The sequence below is a fragment of the Canis lupus genome, chromosome 20, assembly GCF_048164855.1.
Source record: "Canis lupus baileyi chromosome 20, mCanLup2.hap1, whole genome shotgun sequence".
Classification (NCBI taxonomy): domain Eukaryota; kingdom Metazoa; phylum Chordata; class Mammalia; order Carnivora; family Canidae; genus Canis; species Canis lupus.
This window is the reverse complement of record NC_132857.1, coordinates 55739686-55754957: the sequence shown is the minus strand read 5'-3', so window position 1 is coordinate 55754957 and position 15272 is coordinate 55739686. Positions and strand designations below refer to the sequence as shown.

The 15272-nt window shown below is 49.8% G+C and overlaps 1 protein-coding gene across 1 annotated transcript in view; it reads right to left on the bottom strand.

Moving 5' to 3' along the window:
* The window catches only part of KIF5C (kinesin family member 5C), a 148750-nt gene that overhangs the window by 56299 nt on the left and 77179 nt on the right, over positions 1–15272 (bottom strand). The window contains exons 10-11 of the mRNA XM_072789139.1: positions 14883–15031; positions 5456–5604 (exon numbers count right to left, since the gene is read on the bottom strand). Coding sequence (XP_072645240.1) covers positions 5456–5604; positions 14883–15031 — 298 coding nt within the window. The remainder of the gene's footprint in view (positions 1–5455; positions 5605–14882; positions 15032–15272) is intronic.

Below are 15272 nucleotides of genomic sequence, written 5' to 3'. Positions count from 1 at the left end.
GCAGCCCCCACCGTTCTAGCTCCTAGCGGTCAGGCTTTCTACAGAGTCTGGCTGTGCTCTCAAGAGAAGCGAGCCTGACAAACCAGGGGGTCTCCAACGAAACGCTAACTTCTGAGCTCCTACTGCAGGCCTGAATCCAGGCCGGGGGAGGGGCGGCATGCTCGACGTCTCTAATGCTAGGAGAGCAAATTGTGTGCCAGCTACGCGAGGCCACACAGTCCCACAAAGCCCCGGATCAGACTCCCGGCTACAGATTCAGCCAGTTAGGGAAAGCAAGCCTGCTGGCCTGGCAGGTTTTAAATGGTGGAGAACAAATCTGTTCTAGAGAGAGATTGCCGATTTTTCCACGCCTTCCCAGCCTGTGATGAAATCATTTCTTTGCATGACTTCAGCAGATGGGGTAAATCCACATCCATTCTGTTATTTAATGTATGTAATTATTCACGAGACACTGCAGATGTGCCCTACTGTTGGGTCACTTCCCTGTACTTCTGACACCTGGATCTTCAGGGCCTCCTTTTCTGACTTCTTAAGCCCCCCGTAGGATGTGGCCACTTTTAAACGGGCAAAATTCAGGGGCGCCTGGGGGGCTCAGTGGTTGAGCATCTGCCTTCGGCTCAGGGCGTGATGCTGAGGTCCTGGGATCCAGGGCCGCTTCGGGCTCCCCACAGGAAGCCCGCTTCTCTCTCTCATAAATAAGTAAAATCTTTAAAAAATAAGGGCAAAATTCAAAGAATTATCAAAGAAGAGGGGGCACGTGTAAAGACCGACCTGGCAGCAATGGGGAAAGTGGGCCCATTCCCTTTCCAAGGGTCCCGGCCCTGGGATTCCAGCACCGCCTCCCTATCCTCCCATCAAGAGTCTTTGGGATGAACTGGGGGGAAACGGCGGGGTGAACCGGGAGCCATAACTCACTCACTCATAATCCAACCCTATGTTCAAGTCCTTTCCATGTATAAGATGAGCAAACAACAGAGCTGGGAAGGAAAAAACCCCAAAACCAATCCTGCTCGTGGCAACCGCCTCCTGCATCTATCTGTCCGTAAGCACAGAGGCTGCACAGAGCTCCTGAGGCTGAGCTGCCAACACCTTCCAGACTCCAAGGACTGTCGATCGATCTCAGCCCACAAGATGTCACTAGCAGAGTGCCGTGGACCGGTGGGTGTTTTTCACTCGGCTCCCATTCTCCTTGTGAGGAATTCCATCTTCCAGGGCGTGGAGGACGGGTCGGAGGGCCCAGCGGAGGGCCCAGCACCACGCGCAGTGGCTCCCTTCTCTCCCAGGCCTCTGGGCCTCAAGGAAGGGGGTGCAAGGAAGGGGGAGGAAACCCGAGAGGGGATCCACGGCAGGCGCGGCCCCTTGGGAGGCCTGGCCTCTGAGTAGGCCCAGGTTTGCCAGGTGAGGCCGGCTGCTCGGCTCTTCTTGGGTTCTTGAGTCGCTCACAGATACCGCGTGCCTTCCTGTTCTGCTTAAGGCAGGCAGGGCCCGTTCCGACCCGTTCCGACCCCGGCACCCCAAGGCGCCTGGCCCTCCTTCTTCCTTCCTTACAAAATCAAGGCAGGGCCTCCCCTTCAGCCAGCATGCGGGTGTCCTGAGCCCGCCTGCCCAATGCCAGGCGCAGAGAGGAGGCACGGCCGAGCGTGGCGGGTTCGCCCCGAGTTCCACGGTGCCCCGAGGACAAAACCGGCAGCCTTGTGTTCTGCGCTAGGCCCCGAGGCGCAGGCGCTCAAAGCTGGTTCGGAGCGGGGGCTGGGGGGGGGCGGCCTGCAGGCTCGCGACAGGGGGGTCATTCCACTTCCACGACCTCGGGCGGCCAACGCCCTCTCCTGCAGCGGGTCCCAGGACAACCCACTTCCATCCGCCTCCTCGCCTCACAGGATCGGCCCGGACCCAACCTGCCACTGTGACATCGTGCGATTTTACCCCTTCCAGTCCTTTCTTTCCCTGCCTCAGTCTACAGAACAGCACAGAGGGGAAAGCGCAGCAGGGGGAGGCACGCGCGTCTTCTCTTGCTCTTCCACGGCTGATCCAACCGCCGGACTTCCAGGCACGGGCACACCCGAAAGGACGGGCCCCCCTCGGCAGCGGGGACGGCACCACCCGACGCCGCCGCTGGCCTGTGCAGCCCCCAGGCGGGACGCGAACCAGGCCGCGGGCTCCTCCAAGTTTGGAGCCGATGCTCGCTTCGAGTTTCCGAAGAAAGTCAGAAATCCCCTGTCCCTCGGTGACAGGTGACAGGTGGGGGCACCGCGTCTCCTCTCCGTCAGCTCTCAGGAGCCCACGCTCCGGGGACACCAACCAGCCCCGCTCGCCGCCGTGAGGAGGGAGGCCTGGCGCAGGCGCTCCCAGGGCCTTCCTTCCCGTGTGGCGGGTCTCACGCTCCTCTAAGTGGAGCGAGCCAAGCCCTCACCTCGGCAGGGCTGTGCGCAGGCCGCCGCCCTCCACGCACAGCCCTGCCCTGTCCGGGGCGCAGCCACAGTGGGTGAGTCTCCGGCCGGACCAAACCTCGAGGGCTGCTTGAGGGCTCAGGGCCCAGCCTAGGCACAGGACCAGCGTCCGGGGCTGTGTGGCTGGACGCGCGACCGTTAATCCTGAGGTCGTCCTGCGCTCACAGCTGCTCCCAGGACCAGCCCCACGATGTTCTACCTCTACCAGCCGCACTTCCAGCCCCAAATCTGTATCACCGACGCTCCTTCTCTACGTTTGCAACTTTTGCTTTCGGAAAAAAATTGTCTTTAAGACACAGATGTCAGCTTGGGAGGCCAGGAGGGCTCCACAGATCCCCTCCTCTATCACCCCCACTCAGGGATTACAGGGTAATGGCCGAGGGGGTCGCTCTCAAGACCCTCTCCCTCTCCTCTTCCCTGCCCGCCCTCTCTATAGGGAAGCTCACCCCTACCCATGCCTTCATGGACTTCCTCAAGTTCAAGTTGTCTTTCTTCCTCCAGCTCAGCCAGTGCCTCCGAGCGAGCGCTGCACCCTTGGACCTAATTCCTCATTTGGCACTTCACCTGGATGTTCGAGGGGCACCGCAAAGCCCCCTCCTCACCTCATCTGTCTTCAGTCTGGTTCTCCTCTGGTATTTCTTGTTTCAGTAAATGGTCCCACCCTCCATCCATCTCGGCAAGCCAGTCAAGTTGGCACTCTCTCCCCAGGGCCAGCTCCTCAGCAAGGCCTGCTGATCTCACCTCCTGCATACCTCTCTGGTCCGCCCAGGTCTCTCCCTTTCCATTGCCCGGTCTCTCCACCCAACTACTGCAACCTCATCCCTGGAAGACCATCCTTGTTCCTGGCCCTCCTCCCCCTCTCCAGTCCGTTCTCCAATACGACCAACAACCAACAGATCTTCAAAGCTGCAAACCTTATCATATGACCTTCAGTTTAATATCCCTGAAGGGCTTCTCACTGCTTCCCAGATGAAATCCTGAACCCCTCCCACCCATCTCAGGCCACGACTGCCCCACCCCAGCTCCCACATCCAGGCTGTCCCCGGGGGATGTTGTCAGTGCAGGTCCCTCTACCCGCAACTCCCACTTCGACCTTGCTGCTCCTAACTGCTTCTCTTAGATGCTATTCCCTAGGTTGCATACTGGGGGAAGCCTTCACTGGCTTCTCAAAGTCAGGGCCCATTGTAATAACTTTTAGTCCCTTATCCTTTCCCTTTTTGGCTGGAGTCTCTCCCTCAGCAGGACCATAAGCTCCGTAAGTGCAGAGACCATGACTGACGGCTCACCCTTTCCTCTCCAGCAATGGATTAAAGGCATGTGTACGTAATCTATGAAAGTCTATCACGTGCCAGAAACCATACATGAGTTTTCCCAAATTCTGTAAATAAGGGCTTATGTAGGCTCTCACCCCGTAGGACATGGAAAACCGTATATTTCTGAGTAGCTCTACAAGGTGAATGAAGAGGGACAATTAAAACGATGCCAAGTTAAAAGTCCAAAAGCCAAGGGACTGTGCCCGGGCAGGAGGGTGAGTAGGCAAACAGGGCGGCGGGGCCAGACCCCTGAGGACAGAGCTGGTGGAGAGATGGAGCACTGCAGGGTGAGAGCTTGGCAAGGGCTAGGACAGAAGAGAAAAAAACAAGGCCAGTTGCCCGCTGCACAGTGTTCTTAGACCAGGCTCCCTCCCTTTACCAAAAGGCTTTACTGAATGTTCCAGTTGCCCAGCAGAGAACTGACCCAAGAGGATCCCAGAAATAGAACAAAATTTCATACGGCCGCTCCCTGCCTTGCCAACCATCCCTCCCCACTCTCCTAACTCCTGCCAAATCGCAAGGAATCAGCCACGGGCCCCAGGTGCTGAATTATTCAATTATTGTAGCCGCTTTCAAAACATGTGTGCAGCTAGAAAATCTCCCAAAAAGAAAAGAATTGTGTTATTTAGGCTACTAGGTCACTTCTCGAACCTCTCCTGAATCCCGCTTTGCTTCATAATTGTTTTTCCATTGAATAGTAGGTCATCGGCACCCCACCTTTCCTAGCACAGCACGGCGGCAAACGCAGAAGCGCTAAGTCTGCAGTTACCTACAGGCGGGCTCCCCCCAACCCTGCGGGCAGCCCCAGGCTCCGACGCTCACCCAAGAGACTGAGGTCTGCAGCAGCGCCTCAGGTACAGTGGACACAGCATCCGAATCTCCAGCTATCCACTGTGCCCTACACACACCAGCCTGCCTGTTCAGTTTAAAAAAAAAAAAGAAAAAAAAGAAAAAGAAAAGAAAAAGCAAAAGACTTCTACCTTCTAATTCCATCACAATGCTAAAATTTCCGAAATAATCTGTCTGCACTTGGATCTGGAAACCCCTCTTCAACGCCTCACCCACAACCCACCCACCCAGTGTGTGTCAGCTCTCGGAGATATTTTCTTTGAGTAACAAACCAAAGAGAATGTTTTTTCGGAGAATAAAAAAAAAAAAAAAAAAAAAACACAGTCACGAAATAAGCCTGTAAGACTCCATTTTAGTACAGAGCTTCTTTAGGAGCCCTCTATTTCTGGCTCTGAAGAAGCAGAGCATGAAGATCCCTTGGACGCCCTCCTCCCCCCCCACCAATTGCAAATATTTGTCAAAGCTGACTTTTAACCCTAAATCAATTATAAGACTCACATAGGAGAGAATGACATTTTTCATTTAACCAAAAGCAATCTGAGCCACAAAGTCTCGAGCCCTGCCCTCTAAACCTCAGCTGGGGCTAGCAGAGAGAACTGCAATAACAGATCGGGGAGCACGTCATCGGAAAGAGATAAGGCAACCCTGCAAACAGCCACTTGCCCACACGAAGCACACACGTCCGCCAATGACTGGGGTTCGGGCAGAGAGAAAACCTCACTCGCGCACACGGGCTGCTGCGAGGCGGGACCGAGCTCCACCACCGTCCCCTCCTCCCCAAGTGACCCAGGATCCCGGCTGCCCCAGGAAAAGGCAAACACACGTCCATGCCTCATTCCTCCTTACCGTTCCTCCATCGGTTCAGTTCCATCTCTAGATGCTGGATCACATTCTTCAGAGTCTTGTTTTTCTCTTTCTCTTTCTCGTATTTCTTCTTCCATTCTTCCGCCGTCAATTCCAGGTTCACAGACACCGTATTCTTGATGGTCTTGGCCCTGGGGTCCAGAAACAGAAGGGAGAGACTCAGGGTAGCTACTGGCTTAGCTAAATCGTGAATACAATTAAGCTTCAGGCGCCTTCCCATCAGAAGGCCGAGACTGGGAAGCAGAAGGGACCCTGTCACCTACTACCACCCCCTCCAACTCACCAAACTCGCCGTTCCCCATTCCCCTTTCCCCCCTGCCAGTCTACATCCCAAGGGGTTTCCAGGGCCACGTCTTTTTCTGTTCCCCCTGCCACCACCTAAATCTATGTTCTTGGCCCTGACGTGTGACGACGGTCTTTTCCTCAAGCACTCAGCATCCTCCTCGACGCATCGTGCACGGGCCTGCCACGTTCATCTTCCTAAGGGAGAGCTTCCTTCTATCCTAACATTTATGAAACCCCGGGGCTACACCAAGACAACTGAGCCAAAGTCTTGTAGAGTTTACAGTTTCTCCTACCAATAAACCACAGACGGAGGTTGCTTCCCTTAATCACATCCCTAGAATCGTCCCTGGTGTGTGGAACACACGTCAACACGTTTCCCGGGACCGGCACATCACTTGACAGGTTCAGGCCAGCCAGGTAAACCAAGGCTCGCTGCTGAGCACCCCCTCTTCACAGGAAATTGTCACCACGCGGGAGTGGGGGGCCCACTGCTCTCCATTCATCCCATTTTCCAAGGAAAAGTCAGTACTTTTATCTCCCGGTTTTAAACGGTTTTCCAAAATAATGTGTGGGGCAAACAAACATGCCGGAGGGGCATCATTTTGTCATTTCCAGTAAAAGAGATGGAGTGAATGGGGGGGCGGGGGCCTGATGCCCCAGTGGACGTCTGGACAGTCACTCAGGGAGCAGCCGATGGGAGCAAAGGCGGTGGCAGCTCTTGCTAATACTAAAAAGACATGATTCACCTAGTTACCTGCAGCAATGAACACACAAGCAGACCTGCCCAATTAAAAAGGAAACTGACCACGACCGAAACCCACTTATTATTTACTGAAGAAGGCAAAAACTTCATTTAAAACTGTGATTTCCTGTTTTATTTGCTCTTCCCTTTTCCATTTTTAACTCCCACAAGTTCTTGTACTGTCATATTTGCCAGCATTATCTGATGTGTGATTCAGGTTAATTAACTGTTGTCATGAAACGACATTTTGGACACGATTTCTATTTCGGGGAAAGAAATTCACCAGCCCTCATCAGGGCTACAGATGTCATTCCAAAAATTAATTCTTAAAACAGACAACTAAATAACCCAACTGTCAAACGGAGTGAGATGATTTCATCCTAAGACTCCACTTAAGAATTAGTAAAATTCTCCCTCGTTCTCTGTAGCTTGAGGCTTCTGTCCCTAGAAGTGCTTCAGCTCTAATTCATTCAAACAGCAGCAATTTCATTACTACTTCCAGTCTGTGCCAGCTCGACACTCTCGTCTCGCCTTCCAACATCCTCCGGCGGCAGCATGGATGCTCCTCAGGACGAGCACAAGCACCGCAGCGTGCACTATCAACTCAGTAAGTCAGAAAGTGAAAAACAACCTATGGCTAAAATGCTTGTGGACATTGAAGGGTCCAGCTCGGTGCAGGTGTGGAATCTGCTTGGGTTCTCTCTCTCTCCCTTGGCCCCTCCCACGCCCGGTGCTCACGTGCACACGCTCTAAAAATAAATCTTTAGGAAAAAACAAAAAAAGAAGAGACATAGAACGGATCATCTAGAAACAGACATTAACCTACAAAGTCATCTAATATACAACAAGGTGCCCATACAGCACAGTGGGAAAGGATGGGCCTTTAAAATATGGTGCTGAGGGAGAGGGGTGTGTGTGACCTTTATCAACTCCTCCAATAGCATATAGACGTTCTCTTCCAGATGAATCATACACATAAATGTGAAACGTAAAAAGAATAAAGCCTCTAGAACAAAACAGGAGAATATCTTTAAGATTTTGTGGTAACGATTTCCTAAATAGGATATAGAAGTAAAGATAAATTTGACTTCATTCAAATTTAAAAATCTCTCTTCATTACAAGTCACCGTCATGGCTCAGCGGTTGAGCCTCTGCCTTTGGCCCAGGGAGTGACCCGGGGGTCCCGGGATCGAGTCCCACCTCGGGCTCCCCGCGTGGAGCCTGCTTCTCCCTCTGCCTGTGTCTGTCTGTCTCTCTCTGTGTCTCTCATAAATAAATAAATAAAATCTTTAAAAAGGAAAGAAATCAAGTTAGATGCAAGAATTTCTAAATCATGGAATAAACCAGAGTCACTGAAAGAGATACCTGAATCTCTGTGCCTGGAGTTATTTGTTTTAAAAAGAACAAACATTCTGTCTAGGGGTTTGAAACCAACCTTGCGAAGTAAAATAAAGAGTATCTCAGTCTCTCATTCCTTTAAGAGACTTAGAGTAAAAAGATGTTGAACATCTATAGTCCCTTTTGCTCTTTACCATGAACTTCAGAAATATTTACAGAAGAGAGGAGCCTAATCATTAGGTCCTATCTACTTCGGCCACTCACAATTCTCTTTCCTCCTGGGTAAATGTTTAGCTCATTGCCATCAGGATGGGTGGGCAGTGGTCTACTGGTTTCTGTTTGTCTGCTCTGCTCCCTTCAGAGCACATCCAATTATCTTCCAACTTTCACATTCTTTGCTCTTTTACTTTGGGTTTCCATATACTGGCTAACTGGAATTACACTAAACAGCATCACATCTGGACTCAGGTCCAAACACAGTGAATCAGCATGGATCCTCTGAGCGCTCAAGGACTGTGTTACAGACACAATTCAGGGACGCGTGAGCACACCCATGTGCATTTACTCTTCAACCCGGCCGCTGAAAGAATTTCAAGTAGCTTCCAAGGAAGCAAAATCAATGGGACAGCAAATCGTGAGATGCGCTCTTAAGGCAGGTTTTATGGTTTTGCCTAGCTGAACCTATATAACCATAGCGATACCACACAGACCTACAGTTTTGGGAGGTTATCTTCCCAGTATAGGAAAACAAAACAGTGATCTGCTGAAGCCTTACTCTAGCCGTAGATCCGCGGCTCCCTCACCATCTTCATAGGTCAACCTCACCGTGACAACGTTTGGTTAATCCCAGTGTGACCTGATTACTCCCAAAGGAACAGACAACTGTCTTGAGTCTTCATTCCCAAAGACCCTCAGTTTTTTCGGCCAGAGCCCCCAAGCTGTACACAGAAATAAATGCCTATTCCACAAGTTATATTCATAGCAGACACTGCGCAAAATCCTAACCAAGACCACTTAGGGAAAGACCTTAACTAACCTCAGGTATATACCCTAAAGGCAAGACCCGCTCAGCACTAATGAGCCAAATCTTCAGGGTACAGTTATCACAGTTTCTGTTTTGCAATTTTTCTTTGTTTCTGTTTGCTTCAGAGAGTCAAGCACTGCTTAAAAAATAGATGATCCAGCCTTGCCCCAGATATAACATCTCCTTTCCCCACAGGAAGGGAACCAGGACCCAGTTTTTAAAAGACGTCAATGCTAATGAATGTTAACCACCTTTGAAAAACAATCTTAACTGGGGCTCTGGGGTCATGATCTCAGCGTCCTGGGATTGAGCCCCACGTCTAGCTCCCTGCTCAGTGGCGAGGCTGCTCCTCTTTCCCTCTGCCCCTCCCCTCTCTCCTGCTCTCTCTCTTGCTCTCAAATAAATAAATAAAATCTAAAAAAAAAAAAAAAAAAAAAAAAAGGTTAACCGCCAGACCAAGCACAGCAAAGAGCAGAAGCCACAGCACAACCTCCGCCTAGATCCCCATAGGGACAGGGTCAGAAAAGGACTCCTTTAGGCATATTTCATTGAGGAGTGGAAGGAAGACCCTGCCCCCACGTCCTCAAGCATTCTATCTCCGGCCCAGCACCTCTAGGTCTCTCTGCCACTGAATTTGTAGTTTACACGTCTGGAAGCATATATCCACCCTTCTAGGGTTGCCAACCGCGTCCATCTCTACCACTGAGGTTAAGCCCCCACAGGTGACAACATTCTACAGGTGTTCTCATAATTTGGCATGTGAATCAAGCCCTTGTTGAAGACAGCAAGTTTTACAACTATTTGGTTCACATCACTCTGCACGTAAATCCCATCCCCACCCAAGTCCTCCATAATCGCCTGCACTTGTACTTTTGGGCCATCGTCAGTTCTGAATGATCAACAGGTTACATATCACCTGAATTCTCCTAATTACTTCGGTCTCCCGGAAGAGTCAGAACGATGTTTGTTCTTGGTATCTTCCTAACTCTTGTTTTCAGCATCTTCCTTCCCCCTCTGGGTGTTCAGGATAGTACTGGCATTTGAAAGGAGCTCCCGACAATCCCACACCTTCAGCACACAGACTCCCTCTGTAACGTGCGACTCTGCGTGGTGAATGGTGTGACAGAGACAGAGATGGAGATCCTCCCACTGTAGGGCAGGAGGAAGGAACCCAGCGTCCCTTTGTCACTCAGAGTTCTCTAAAGAGAGAGAACCAATAGGGCAGATACAAGGTATCTAACGATGAATAGAGAGATATCCATACATGCGTGTACAGGTATGGACATAAAGGATATACCCTACATTTCTGTGTTTATCCCAATTGTGGGGACTAGAAAGTCTGAAAGCCACTGGGCAGGCTAGCAGGCTGGAAACTGACGTGGGGATTGACGCAGTTTTGAGGCAGAATTTCTTCCTCTCTGAGAAACCTCAGGTTTTGCTCTTAAGGCCTTCAACTGATTGCACGAGGCCCACCCATGCTACGGAGAGCAATGTACTTTACCTAAAGTCAACTGATGGTAGATGTTAACCACATTTACAAAAAGCTTCCTAGCGACACCTAGATTGGTGTTTGACTAAATAATTGAGTCCTACAGCCTAGCCAAGCTGACACACAAAACCATCACACCTTCTAATGTGTTCTGAGTCCCAGTTCCCACATTAAACACCTAACCTTCTACTGGAAACATGACTGATGCAAAGCACCTTCCCATTTCCCGGTGAGGCCATTTTCCTTGCTTGTCAGTGGGGGACAGGGAATGAAAAATTAAAAGCTCTAAGTTTCGTGTCTTTTGAAAAAGTTCTGGTTTCCTGAGAAACACGGAGGAATAATGGATTTGGATGAGGATTTGGCACCTGGTTAAACCAGCATCACCCACAGGATATCTCCCTCCAAGAGCAAAAGCTGTCCTTACTGGTGCTTCAGTAACAGCACTGCAACAGGAGTGAGCTGAGTCTTTATTCCATTTTATGTCAAAGGTACAGTACAGCCAAGGATCTCCCCTGGCCAAAGTGCTCACTCTTACCCTTGCAGATAACTTGTTATTATGCTCTGATGACATGAGTTTTTGCATGCACGCTGCTCAGGACTAACCCAGCTTCCACGAAACTGGGCAGGAGGTGGCACAATTTAAGCAAAAAAAAAGTGCGTATCAGAAAAAGAAGAATATTACTTTCCCCAAATTACCAATTCTCCTTCTACATACAACATACAAATAAGGCCTTTGAATTATTCATACAAGATTAACCAAAACTCTTGTGCTGATTCAGGCCTACTCCAAACTGATGGGCCAGCCCCCGGGGGCTCCCTTCTCCCCCCATCACGGTACATTAAACAGGCTTCCAAGATAACTGGGTGAGCCAAGTTCATACTCCTAAACTTACAACTATCCTTTGCCAACTGTGCTATGAAAGTACTTTGGAAGAGTAATTAAAGACTAAGAGATAAACTGCTGGAAGCCAAAAGGAAAAAAAAAATCAATGAAAGGGTTCTAATTTGAGTATCTTATCCCTTTAAAAGCACAGAAGCATTCTGCTTTCCCACACTCCAGCTCTTTGACCCTAGAAATTCAAGTGCTCCCTCCTCAACTAGATTAGAAGCTCTTTGAGATGCAGAAAATGGCTTCTGCTTCTTTGCCAGCACAATGCGGGGCGCTCAGGGGACACGGGGGACCCAAGGACTCACAGGTCCGACCACACAGAAGAGGCGGAATTCATCACTGAAACCAAGAAACAGACAGTGTACACTTTCCCCCCCTTTAATTCCAGTACCTAATCTAGAATCCTAAAGAGTGCTGACCTGGGAGGCTGCCCTCAGGCACTCGTAGACTCTATCATGTGTCTACTGCTTCAAAGGACACGCTATTGTTTGACTCAGGGCATCAATACAGTAAAGTAGCCTAGCAACAACCATGGACCTTCTGCGTGTTTGAAAGAACCACACAGGAATAACGAAGGAACCTTGAGCAGCCCAAGGTTTGGCCACCCTGCAACAAGAGCATAATGAACACTCGTTACACTGAATTTGAGATGTGCCCGGCAGTCTTTTCGGAGTTCAAAGTGCTTAATCTCATTAGCTATCAGATACCATGTCTAATCCGATGTTCAGACTCGTGTCTGCTGTGTAATTGGGTTCACTGCGTATATTTAACAATAAAGCAGGTATGGGCCCCATAGAGAAGTTAGATCTCCTTGAAGAATCCATTAAATAACTCAGGGACAGGGAGAGAGGAACAAAACCTCACACCTTTCCAATTATAGGGCTGGAAAACACACCAGACCTAAAGCTAACCAAACTTCTGTAATGGTGTCACAGGTCAGCACCTGCCCTAATGTTCTAAGGAATCCTACACAATAAGCACTTCACGCATCCATGCATCCATTCGATAAGCATTTATTTAACAACCCTCTACTGTGTGTGCCGGTTGTGCTGGATGCTTGTTGAGACAAGTGACACTGATGATAAACCAGGTCCCTGCCCTCACGCAGCCAGTATGCAGAGGACTCTGATAAAACATGGCAGACCAACCTATTCCAGTTGAAAAGAGAATTGACATTTTATTTTTATTCCCTGGAATCCCAAATTAGCATCAGCCTTTCTTTAGTCTCTCATTCCAGAAACTAACTTCTAAGTCTACCTGGCTCGGTCCGGCCCCTTCTGTCCCAGTCCTACCCAGTCCTATCCCACACATTCCATTCCATTCTGTGCAGTCCCGTCCATTCTGTGCCTTTCCCACACTGTACACTGTTGAAGATGGAGGCAAAGGAAAACCTGCAACCACTCAACACCTGTTCCCTGCCGGCCTGCCTCTATGCAAAGTCAAAACTGAGGCAACTCACTAATCCTCCCAACAATTCTCAGAGGTAGGCGCTCTAGTTCTCCCTACAGACGAGGGCAGAGGCTCGAAGACAAGTAAACAAGAGAGGGGAATGGATCAGTAGCAGAACTTGGCTTTAAAGCTGGCTACTGACCCAGAGGCCTGTGCTCATCGAGGATCCTGCATAGAAGAGGCTGTGGGTCCCCGTCCTATGTCATCTTACACGTGTCGTCATTTACTGGCTACGTGGGCTCAGAGGCGGCACCTAACAGCTTTCATTCTAAGCCTCGATGTCACCTGTACTCAGGTGAGATGAGAACTGCTACGAGGATGTGACACTCCTGCCACGTGCTGGGCCCTAGTGATAATGACGATGCTAACGACTGCCTCACTAAGGTCAGAAGAAAGAAGATAGTCATTTGGACTTTCACTGAGACTCTTCCTACAGACCGCTGCAAACGCTCACAGCGGCAACCTTGAGACAGGTAGCCCAGGCCCAGGCCATCTCTGGCTTGCAATGATTCAGACTATTTTTACGTTGCAAGTGAGAAATTTTTTTAAAAAAATTTTTTTATGTTTCCCCCATAAATGCATTTGGTGCTGGTTTGCTCAAACATGTCTTTGGAGAAAACCGTTAAAGATGAAGAAACCTGGGGACGCCTGGGTGGCTCAGTGGTGGAGCGTCTGCCTTTGGCTTAAGGCGTGGTCCTGGGGTCCCAGGATAGAGTCCCATGTCGGGCTCCCTGCATGGAGCCTGCTTCTGCTTCTCCCTCTGCCTGTGTCTCTGCCTCTCCCTCTGTGTCTCTCATGAATAAATAAATAAATAAAATCTTAAAAAAAAAAAAAAAGATGGAGAAACCAGGAGACACAGGGCAGGCAAGATCTGGGAAACGAACTAGGGGTGTTGGAAGGGGAGGAGGGCGGGGGGTGGGAGTGAATGGGTGACGGGCACTGGGGGTTATTCTGTATGTTAGTAAATTGAACACCAATAAAAAAAAAAAAAAAAAAAAAAAGATGATCACCATAGAGCTGTGCTTCCCATAAGCTGATACTGCTTTAGGGGTATCTCATGACCCTTGAGGAAAGCAGGCATTTTCCTACCACAATTCACTGACCTAAGCATTTGACTAATCAAGGAAGTGATCTGAGCAGGACCCAAATCCAGTTTAAAAGATAGATGAGTTCTACAACATTTCAATGTAATTATTATTTATTTAGACGTCCCACAGGTGCCATGACTGGGTAATTCTATGTTCTGCTGTGGGCTCAGGAAATGACTGGGGTTTAATGCAGTTTAAACAAGCCCTAACAATTTCCCATGCAGCCTGCCCACCCCCATCTGTCCTTCCTCTAGGCACCTTAAACTATTTCTCAGGCAGGAGCACACAGCACACTCCCAGGAGGAAGGCAGGGGGAGAGCTCTGTGCACCCATTTACAAATAAGGCAGCAGAGACTTGTCCGAAGGCTGCACAGGTGTTCAGGATGGAAGGGCCTGGTGGCCCTGGAAGCCGCACGCTGACCTGGCACTGAGGGACCACGGCCAAGGGAGGCGAGCTCTGGGCAGCAGGCAGGGCTGGGCAGGCGCATGCGGACCCACACGCATGAACGCCTCAGGGTTACCGCACTGTCCTCCTGCCCACCTGTGAGTTCTCAGAGATCCAGGAAATCTCGTTTGGCCGTGCCCTCTCCTCAGCATCCAGTGTGTACCTCCCACTCCCAAGGTTAGCATGAGGATTTCCTTCGCCCCCTTTCCTATTTATGCAGGTACCCTACATGCATCCAAGTTTCTGGCTGTTCTATTAGCATCTGTGTAATGGAACCCAAATATTAGAGTTAAAGATAGTTATCAATCTTGAGCTGTTCACACTCGAAATCCTGTGAACCCGAGAGTGAGAGTTTATTCTGTGAAGAGCAAAAGCAACACTGCACTGAGTTACCAGCAATCACATCTATACTACGTATGAGCACTTTTTACAAATATCATACCTCTGATTGGCGTATCTCTGCCAATTATTGTAAAACGTTAAGTTTTCCTTTGGCCTTGGTGAACGATGCCTTCAGTTTACAAGCCAATACCTGCTGGGTGCAATTTTGTCATGGACTGCTTGGCCCTCACTCTACCTCCTGCTGATGCTAGCCCTTCACCCCTCACGCCCTGCACCAAAGACCCAGCTCAGAGCATGGGAACGAGAGACCACACCCACCTTTGCCCAAACATCAGTGTTGACTTGGTCTCAGCCTCGTTGAAGACAGAGGGAGAACAGCAAATAACAATGGTGGTTCTACAGTTCCCGCCCAGAGAGTCCTGAAGAATCCGAGTCATCTTGCTGTCCCGGTATGGCACGTGTGTTTTCTATTTAGGAAAGAAAAAAAAAAAAAAGTATTGGCTATTACAGCCATTGTCCATTCAGAGAAAAAAAAAAACACACAAGCAAGATGGGGACATTGGGTCTTTGGATTTGGCCAAAGTTCAGACTGCCCATTCCGGGACCCGGGTCGTAGGAAATTAGCATCACCATTCATATATTTTAAATGGACTGGATCTCCCAGCAAGCAGGGTGTCTACAGCCAGATTCCCTCTGTCCCTTTCTAAA